The sequence below is a fragment of the Mercenaria mercenaria genome, chromosome 1, assembly GCF_021730395.1.
Source record: "Mercenaria mercenaria strain notata chromosome 1, MADL_Memer_1, whole genome shotgun sequence".
In the NCBI taxonomy this organism is placed as follows: Eukaryota; Metazoa; Mollusca; class Bivalvia; order Venerida; family Veneridae; genus Mercenaria; species Mercenaria mercenaria.
In genome coordinates this window covers 120,599,109-120,610,088 of record NC_069361.1, presented here as the reverse complement: position 1 = coordinate 120,610,088, position 10,980 = coordinate 120,599,109, and the positions used below count along the sequence as shown (strand labels likewise).

Below are 10,980 nucleotides of genomic sequence, written 5' to 3'. Positions count from 1 at the left end.
GGAAAGACATGATAATTATGAGCTACAGTAACAGTGCAAAGTGTTCATATACTACCTAGACCGGGACCAAACTCTGCAAATATTTAGTTATTACAATAGTGCAGACATCTGGAATTTCGGAGTCAGAAGTGCCTGATCATCGATTTATCCTGATGAAAACCAGATGTATTTTTCGTGGTCTTAAACAAAATTAAAAGCTAAATTATTTGACTTTGGGCTATATCAAATTTTTGATGATTTCCAACACATTTCCTGTAAACTTTCAATTGTCAACACTATGTGCAATCATAAATTGTTTTACCTGCAGGGTTCGAATAAAGCACGGATACGCAAGGAACGAGTAAGTTACCGTTACCTAAACTCACATAAATTTGCGAATTCATACTCAGATGGAAGTGACGGCTAGTTTTCATGCATTTTGACATAGTGTGCGGACTGGCTACACGATAACGGTTTGTTCGCGTCTACAGGCGTATTGTGGAGTAAGTATGAAGTGTTTCTACAGTGGTAGTGTGGAGTAAGTTTGAAGTACGACTACAATTTTTTATGAAGTATGTATTTATTAAGTGTGTCTGCAGTTGTATGTTGTATGCTGTAGTAAGAATAAAGGAGATCTGCGTTTGCGTCTTAGAATCAATCAGAATGAAGGGCTTTGTCATATAGTAAGTATGAAGTGTGTTCATATTTTTGTCATGGAAAATGTATCAAGTATGAACACACTTGTATCATGGAATAAGTTTGAAGCATTTTATCATTGAGTAAGTATGAAATGTGTCTACAGGTGTTTGTTGAGATAAGTATGAAGTTTGACTATAGTTATATAGCATAGTATTTATAAAGTATTACAGCAAGTGTGAGGTATGTCTCAAGTTGTGTCTTAGAGTATGTGTGAAATATATCGCCGAGTAAGTATACAGTATCTGAACAGTGGCTTTAAAGTACGTATGAAGGAAATCCACAGTTTTGTCGCGGAATATCAAGTACGTCAACAGTCAAGTCAAGGAGTAAGTGAGAAGTAAGTCCACAGTTGAGTCATTGAGTAAGTTTAGAAAGAGCCTATAGTTGTGTTGCTGAGTAAGTATCCACAATTTGATTGTTGAGTAAGTATAAAATGTGTTGAAAAGTGGTATCATGAATGTTTTATACTCGCAAAAATTTGAAAGTACAAAAAAAACCCCCTTAAATTCTATCCACGACATGCACATTTGTATTAAGCTGTGGCATTTTAGTTTGTTGTGTCTGTGTTTGCAGAGCTGGTTTATTTCAGAAGACCTGTATCTGGATAGTGTGAAACACTTAAAATAATGTGTTAATTAATCGTACCTGTAGGATATAATTCCCCACACATATTTTTAATAAAGTTACATTTCAGTTTTTATCATTACATATGGTTACAGGTTTACGAGTCTTTGAATGTTACGATACAGTTACTGTTGTTTATGTTTCTAATACACACTCATATTTGACTTTTGTTTCAGACAAACATCTATGGATATTGGAACCATCAATTTGATTTACTATGTTTGAAAGGATATATCGTTGAAATCTCTTATTGATTTTTATCATTTACCACTTATCATGCTCCTGCAATGGTAGACAATCGGCAGATATACAGAGCAATGCATTTGCAAGAACACACTTTTCAAAAGAAGACGAGGATAAAATGATGAAAAATGAGGATATAAAGGAAGCAGAATTATGTAGTTTGATTCACCGCTGGTATGAAGCAGAAGATGAACCAGCTTTATCTGCAAGTGAAAGAGTCGTCAGGTGACTTGACTTACGGGAATACCTATTGAAAGATGTTGATTTCGCAGTTTTCCCACCTGCTTCTCTAGAAATTAAAGATCGATATTGGAACCATCAATTTGATTTATTATGTTTGAAAGGATATATCGTTGAAATCTCTTATTGATTTTTATCATACATAACTTGATTGGCCAGAAAGTGCTATTAGCATGACTTAACCAGGTTTTGTACAATTTCGTATCCCGAATACCAATATAGAGGTTTATGAGTGCTACAACAACGAAAGGAAAGCCAATTTTGGTTTAATGAGTCGTCTGTTATAAACCTTAACACAATATCAATTACTCTCTTGTTTGAATCAGTTAATCCTATAGAATGTCAACGTTATTGAAAGTTTTATGGACATGACACAGTTAGCTTAAATATCATGCTTCTGTTTATTTGACATGGGCTACAGGATTCCGTGTTATTCAGTTTATTCACTATTTAAAGTAACGTGTAAAGTGTGTTTAATACTCCCATATATCTTATATTTACTTGCATCGGGGATATCCATTAGTCCACTCCATATCTTAAACTAAAGGGCAAGGAATACCTGACAATCAGTTAATATGATAGCCATTCTCGAGGCTTTAATAACGCTGAAAGACTTTTTTTAAATCGGACAAGTGCTGAAAAGGATATGGTTACATGATTTTTTTTTTTAAAAATGCTGATCATGGAGGCAGCTATGTTAGTGTGTTTAGTGACGTCATTTACTCACTTCTGAATTCTTTATTTAGCAAATAACCTTTTAAATAGATTAGTCATATGTTTCAAATTCTTGAGTGTAAGATGTAAAACATGGCAACTTTATTTCATAATAGCTGGAACATACAAGAAACTCTTTTTCAGTGACAAGTAAATACAGTTCAAAAATGTATCCGCGCAATATGCTCTTGCTTTTTCATTTTCAAGCCGATTTTGAAAAAAATATCTTTCACTTCTTTAAGTTAGAACGTAGGCTAAGAAAAAAATAAGTAAGAAATGGAAAAGCAGATGTTATTGATAGCTGGGGAGTTAGAAAAAAACAGAAAGAAGAAGCAGATTGTAAGAAGTAAGAGATAGAATATAAGTTTAAGAGAGACATAGAAACAAAACAATGTGTAAGAAAAAAGGTAAAGGTTAAGATGCCCGCCCCACTCCACTTGAAAAGATTGATTCCATGGATGCGTACTTGAATGTGTACGAAACTTACGCTGTTAAGCAGGATTCGGAAAAAGATATATGGTCTTTGACAGTACCGTTCCTCCTGAAAGGTACGACGAGAGAGGTCTTTGATAGGCTTTCGTTAGAAAATCAGAATAGCTACGATAAATAAAAAGCTTGCCGTAAATCGATCCGACAAGGACAGGGGCAATAAACCATACGAAATCCCTCAGAGGCATTTTCCTAAAAGTCGAAATGCAGACACTTCTAATAGAGGTAGTGGTTATGATGTGAATAAAGGTAGAGGTTATTAACCTTTTTGTGTACTGAAATGTACAAATAAGAGTCGGAGAGTTGAAATAGTATAATAGAACTCAGTAATACTGAGGAGCTGGATATGCTTAGTGTAGTTTCATGTCCTACAAAAGCCGGTACTTGTAATATTAGGAATACAATCGCTATGAGACATACAGGTTGTACATGTGTGATAGTGAAACGGGATTTAGTAGAAACAAATCATATTTTAGAGAAAATCCGTAGATGTAAGTACATTTATAGGAGTGAACACAGGCTAAATGTAGCTTGAATAAATATTGACTGTCCGTATTTCAAGTGTACAGCTGAGGCGTTGGTTTTAGATAATTCTACTAATGATGCTATAATTTGCAATGTAGAGGGAACTGTATAGCCTCAATGTAGTAGCTTAGCATCAGCAGTAGAAACTAGGCCGCATGAAAAAAGTTTAGACGCAAGTTAAACTCACAAATTCTAGATAATTCTAGAGAGGAATTTCTGGAAAAGCAACAGAAAGATAGTTTTTTAGATTTGGATAGAAAGATGGCTGATGAAGGTACGAGTAAGCAATGAAGAGGTTAGGGTTTAGTACAGTTTGAGGTTAGAAATAAGCTGTTGAGAATACAGCGTCCAAAATGCAAAGAAAATAAAAAATAAACATTTGTTTGCACCTAACTGTCTTAAAGAAATTGTGCTGAAAGTTTCGCATGGTAGGTTACTGTCAGGTTTAGAAGTAAGAAAGACTAGTGATAGAATAAATCGTGAATTTTATTGGCCAGGCGTAATGGCGTAATGGCAGAGGTAAGGAGATATTGTCAGTCATGTAATATATGTCAACGTACCATAGCTATCGGAATAATAAGCAAAATTCCTTTAGGCAAGATGTCAATGGTTGATACTCCGTTTAAGAGAGTCGTCTTTGTTGGCCCGATCGAACCTATGACTGATAGGAAAAACATATATATTTTGACAATCTAACGGTAGTTTGAAGCAAATGTTGAGGTGTATGTGTAGTGAGAGACCTAGAGATTGGGATAGGTATTTGAATGCTATGCTGTTTGCCTGTCGTGAACTTCCGCAAGAGTGTTTGGGTTTTCTCCCTTTGAGTTGCTTTACGGCAGAACAATTCGTGGACCGATAACTGTTCTAAGAGACCATCCTGTCACAATTATGTAAATTAAAAGAATACTCCGCCTGTTGGTCATTTGAAAAAGGTAAACATAGCATTATCTACTTATAGAACCTATACACTTTATTCCAGTAGAGTGACGCTGTATAGATGTAAAAATTACCACATCATAAATCCATGCACACTTTCGAAATGACAAATGACAGTTTATGTAATAGTATTGTAAAATTACACTAAATTTGTTAAGTCTTAGGTGTTATTTTACAATAAACACATCAAATAGAACTGAAAGGGCAACGGTATTAAGACAATTTTGTTTTCTATAAACTCTTACTAAAACAATATGTCATTTTAAAAAAAGAAGCAATTGCTTTTGTAAATAAACATAAATTTGAAATATAATGGCGACCACAATGACGACCATCTTTAAAAATGATTCTGTCCGCTTTGGCAACTACGACATTGATGTCCTGGAAGTTCATATCATTGACTATTAAATAAAAGTTTTTTTAAAAATGTTTACTTTTGCTCTAAAAAGTATATCAAATTGCCCTATCCCTTGCAGAAGAATTTTTGTAGGGATTAATATTATGCTAAAATATGGTTTTTAAAGGGGCTATACAAGTTTTTCTTTCTACTATTGTACTTCACACTGACATACTTATAAATCACTCTCCTGCTTTTCATGTAGAAAAATGACCACAGGTGCCTCTCCGTGCATTTTGTATCACTGGCGTGTACCTGGATAAAGCCACCAGCCTCCTCTCCTGTTAAATTCAACGCTCCGAGGCTCGAATACACATCGGTGAAGGGAAAGTTATTCGAAATCTACGATCTTAGTCACTCGGTCAGAGAGACCTCTTTTTATACTGTAGAAAGCTCTTTTTATACAGTAGAAAAAGACGAGAACGGTTCTTGTAAATGTAGTATTTTAGATACTGAATATGATATAAACTATGGTTTAATTCCCGCTTCATTTCTACAATGTTCCCTCAGTTACCTTTGCCTTAGATTAGGTTCCCAGACTGTTGATTATCAAAATTATAAAAAGCACACTTACAAAATGTTGCAAGTATATTTAACCACATTTGAGTAACTATCATGCTGATTAAATCCAATTGATTTGTAGCTGAAAGTGTTTCTTATTACTAACAACTTTGGCATCGCTGATAGAGTGTCATAGCGCATATGCGAATATGCATTTGATTTTTGTTAATTTCGATCGTGTTATCCTTTTTTATTTTACATCAAAGTTCAAAGTTAAAATATCTCTCATGGTATAGGTTTATTATACACTCAATGTTCAACCGTGATAAACAGAAGTCAGTTTAGAACTGAACTATGGAAACAATTACCCCGAAAGAATATCTTATTTGAAAAAAAGAAATCATTGGTCGTATCCTAGCTTTGTATCCCATTTTATGCTGGCCATTTGCGATCAATTTCGACGATAGATAAAGCTTACATATAGAGTTCCCCTTCATAATTTTTATATTTACTACAAACACTCAGCAAAGAAAGTACTAGATCACATCATGTTTACTTTTTGTTAACATCATAAACAAATGAAAATACTTTCCACATTTAAATTCTTAAAGTGGTAGACACTTTTTGGACTTGTTCTGTAATTGTGTTAATATTTGACAGTGCTTTGACAGATTCATAGCGTACTTTGGAAAATGTGCCACATGTTGCCTTAATGGTTTCAATCTTCCCATTTTTGTATTTTTTTATTGGTGAACTGCTGTTCCACTGTGGTCTACATGTTCGGAAATGATGGAGCAATATTTTATCCGGATCAATGAATTCTCTACAAATTAGAAAAAAATAAGTAATACATAAATGAAATAACTGAGGAAACAAGTACGTAAAACAATGAGCCGATGATTAGTCCAAATCTATTGTGATCGTAACTTGGTTAATTTGTAGATTAAATTATAATAACTTCCATTGAAAACTTCATATGTCTACATAACGACAAATTACCTAGCTATAAACATATCGATACATGTGACTATGTAACAATATAAATGAAAGGTATGTTATTATTTGATATAAGAATGAGAGTTTCTAAATGACAGGTTATGCCTTTGTGAAATACCACAAAAATAACACACACACACTACTTTCCTTCGTTTTGTTAAAAAGCTTCTAATCGTTAATCAAAATACTGAACATATATGGGAACATATTTAATAAAACCATCGCAGACATTCGGACACTAACGTTTTTTTAAATTTTTGGACATCATGGTTAATGTCCATTTTAATTTACTAAACACGCTTCGATGTTAGGAAGTATACCCTATTTTGATATCTCAGAACATATGCTAGCAATTTGAAGAACGGAAACAAATATTATACAGCATACAGCACGTACTTTTGTAAACATCTCTTTTCTGATAAAACGTTTAATAAATCTACCAAAAACCAACTTGAAAAATGCTATGACCCAAAACTTTGCAAAGTTTGTAAATTAAATTACTAATTAATAATATAAGTATTTACGCAATATACGGGGCCCTGCTGCAGCGTCTTATTTGCATTTTATTTATAACGTTAATTGAAATCCTTAACACGACTACATATCGTTGGAAACCGATCTTTTTAGAAATATATATCCCATAGGATGATGCCTGATATCCCAGTCTAAGCTGGGAAATTCACAATATAAAATTCTTGTCATATGTCGTGTATGATATTATTATAGATAGAGAAATGCAAATCTAAATATAAATTGTTTTATCGAATCGAATTTTATTTAACTTTAGTTCCTGGGGATAAATTGTATCGACCAACAGAACAAAAAGCGTATTATTTGTTTTATGTTATCACCCAGATAGCATGATGTATTATTAAATTTAGTTATAATGTACTCTGCTTTTCTGGTGAAAATCTCAAAATAGAATCTCTTTCTAAGCAATATTGAACGAATCTGCCAAAAGGGATATACAATTTGTTTAAATGTGAACACCACTTACTTTAAGGAAAATTTGCATTTAAAAACCTGACGTAAATATTTATTTTTTTCATTATAAACGAAAGAGCTTTACAAACTTTGTTATATGTCCAAATAATCTTGTTTACAAAATGCAACAATTGAAAAGCAAATTTATCAAAATTGCAAACGAGAAATGTAGCTTACTTCCTGGCAATAGGGCAATTATGCGGTGTATAGAAGAAAAGACGAATGCAATGACTGTGAAGACATGTAATCATTAATTTCAAACATATCCAGATATTTACCAGAAAATATTACTGACCATAATAAGTGTTTACCGGGGTTCCTTACAATTTATTTCTGTATATTTTCACGTGCACTTTTACAGCAGTAAGACATGGTATAAATGGTCGAAATACTAGTAGTGGTAAAAGAGCTTGAATCGGCGATGAAGCGATCCTTAAATGGTTGTTAGTACAATTTAGGAATCCAATGCAAAGTTGGAAGTTTAATTTGCTGATCATCTATGCTAACTTTCAAATTTGAAAGAGCAGTGATTTGATCAGTGATAAAAAAATTTCCACAGAAGATCTCAATATATAAGTACAATCTAATTTGTTGCATAAACAGTTAATATAATGTATCGTCAAATCAGGTGTTTGATTTGTTGGCCGCCTTCTATGCCGGAACTTACTTTGAAATTCTTGGATTTAGTTTTTTAAGATGTCTTAAATTAAATTTCGATTTAGGCGGAAATAGGTGTTCATTTGTTCCAAAAAATGTGATACGAGAAGCAAAAATGTTTTAAAAAAAAGAGTTAATAAAATTTTTAGGTTTCCTAGACGTTAACGCATGAAGATAAGAATTCTCACGACAGCATCATTTAACTCGAAATGTTTCAAATAAAACAACATTTTGTCCCTTATGTTCAGGATAAGCTACATCAATTATTTCATTAATCGAATTTTCAATCATGTCAACAAAGTCTACTTTGATAGAATTTGCAAATTTTATTTAAATGATATATTAAGTTCTGATATTGAGGTTGTTCTAAATTTTAGCATAGATGTATACTTTATCATATGTAACACATGTATCAGATTATCTGTTAACAATCTTAGACACGAATCTGGCATTGAATCATATTACCTATATTTTTGCATATCATTAGGTTTATTGTTTTCTGTATGAATATCTCTATTCGTGGCCGAGAGGTTAAGGTCACTGACTTCAAATCAAGCTGGCCTACGGAAGTTCAGTGGTTCTAACCAGATGACCGCTCGTGATGAAATAATGCACGGAGGGGCACCTGTGGTCTTCCTCCCCCGTCAAAGCTGAAAAGTCGCATTATGACCTAAAATCTCATTCGGTATATCCCATGTTCCCGTAGAGGGATCAAACCCGATTTTCATCGCTACGCATGGGATCGATTCCCTATCAAATTAATGGTAGATTTTGGAATAAAAACAACACTTCCCATACTGTATTGCATTTTATGTTATTTCTACCTCTTGGATAGGAGGTATATTTATTTATGTGAACTGCGCTCATAGGTGATTCTATTTATAAGTGCACACTACGTATATACTGCATTTATATCATATATCTATATTCATACTAATGCGCAAGACGTTGCTATTGGAACATATTATGCGGACGCTTATTCGGCTCAAGGAAAAGGCGTACTTTTCAAAAATATCCGAAGTCAGACGATTTTTGCACATGCCGGAAGTACACATTTTCTTTTCATTTGATAGTATATATCTCATTAGGTATATTGCGTGTTACCGTAGAGGAATCGATCGACGCGACAAAAATCGGTAAGATCTATTCCCTATAATAGTGTCAATGCGACGTTAACCCAACAAAAATTTATGTTTATACAGTTGTCTTAACTTAAATTACGAAATGTCATTATTAAGGTAGAATACATTAGCTGATATATATAAAATGGCTGCAAAATTGATAATTTCAAAATCAGCACGAAGACACTGGAACGACAAACAGAATAATTATAAAAAAGCATTACCTGAGATAAAAGAACAACTAAACGTACTACCTAAGCGAAAAGAACAACTGAAGTTGCATTCAGAAAGTATTTGAACAAATGATTCCACGGAGTATTTCTGATTTGACCACAGGTTGGCAAGACACAGAGTTCGAGCAGATAACATTAGCAAAGAAACTTAGTCACGCATGCAGTAATGCTTGATTATGGCGTTGGCAGTGATGATGAATCTATTCCTAGATCCTAACGCCTTTTTTATGTTATGAATAATAATAATTTACCAGTAAAGAACGTAATATTTACAAAATGTCTCGGACTTAGACATAGAGCTGTTGCAGAACTTGTAGCCAAGTTGTTAACGTCGCGGAATTCAAATTACTTTCGATCAATGACTTTGGCTCGGATTTCACTCAGGTCATAGAATTCTTCATGTTAGGACCCATCTAGCTGGCTTCGGGAAGTTGGGCGATCTAACAAGGTGCCTGTCTATGATAACAAAATGCACGAAGGGGAACCTGGGGTCATCCTTTTCGATCAAAACTGAAAATCCACCATATGACCTTAAATTGTGTAGATGCGACTTTGAACCGAGCAAAACAAACAAACGCTTGTTATTGTAATGTTTCTTATCACTGTTATCGACAGGCCGGTCACATAATTACGGATAGTTTAAAAACAGTTAATGATAAATAAAATCTAAAGGTACAAAAGATAGAATTCCTTTGTGATCCAAAGAGATCCCAAGTTCTCACTTCGAAACCTACACAAAACTATGTCTAAGTTTCAAACGAATTTTGTCTTAACTCCTGCAGACATAGCTTCAAATACAATTATCATTATATGACGCTTTAACTGCAAAGAGAATATATAAGGGTAGATTTTTGGAAGCACATAGCACTAAAAACACAGCACAGAGCCACTCATTTGCAAAGTAGACCCACAACAAAAGTAAGCTGTAACTGAAAATATTATAGACTGGTTGCTTCAAAGATCTAAAAAGTACATACAAATTACGCAAAATATAGATAGAGGGGTGAGGGGGAGGGGGGGGGGGGTGTGGTAAGGGATAAAAAGGGGGAGGAGGTAGAAGGGGAAAGTATAACTAGGATGAATATGCAAAGGGAATGCTACGTTCCTTAATACCAGTTACACTACAACGTAAACCAAAAATAGCGTAGACATGAATGTACCAAAGATAAACGTACCACCATATTCAACTATCTAACATAGAAAAGCAGACAAGTAAGCAGCCAAAATAAAGGGGTGGGGGCAAGAAAACTAACTCATAGTAAAGGAAAAATAAACAGGGAAGCGCAAATGCAAGGGAAAAGGAGTGGGCGATAGGGGAAGTAGAAAAAAGAAAACGCTTACAACATACAAGAGAATATACGCAACAGAAAATAAGAAAAGACATAAAAAATGGAAATCAATTAATATATATGAAAACGTATAGCCACAAGATGAGAAAAAATGTAAAATGTCACGTAGATCAATATATAAATTTTTAGGTCAGACCTGATAACAATCAGTTGAAGCTCCCCATTTTGTTATTGGATCCCTATTTTACATAAAACCCTATATATAGCTCGATTTATTGCAGATAAACCTTATGCACTATAGATATATATCTACTGACATCTTGTCTGACCAAGTACAGATGTACTGCTCTAAG

General features: G+C 33.8%; 1 protein-coding gene across 2 annotated transcripts in view; it reads right to left on the bottom strand.

The window, feature by feature from the left end:
* Positions 1 to 310: 310 nt before the first annotated feature.
* LOC123524872 (uncharacterized) overlaps positions 311 to 10,980 on the bottom strand; it is a 192,396-nt gene continuing 181,726 nt past the window's right edge. For both annotated transcript variants that reach the window (XM_053522050.1, XM_045303415.2), the window contains exon 5: positions 311 to 6,170. In XM_053522050.1, coding sequence (XP_053378025.1) covers positions 5,945 to 6,170 — 226 coding nt within the window. In that variant the 3' untranslated portion in view covers positions 311 to 5,944. The remainder of the gene's footprint in view (positions 6,171 to 10,980) is intronic.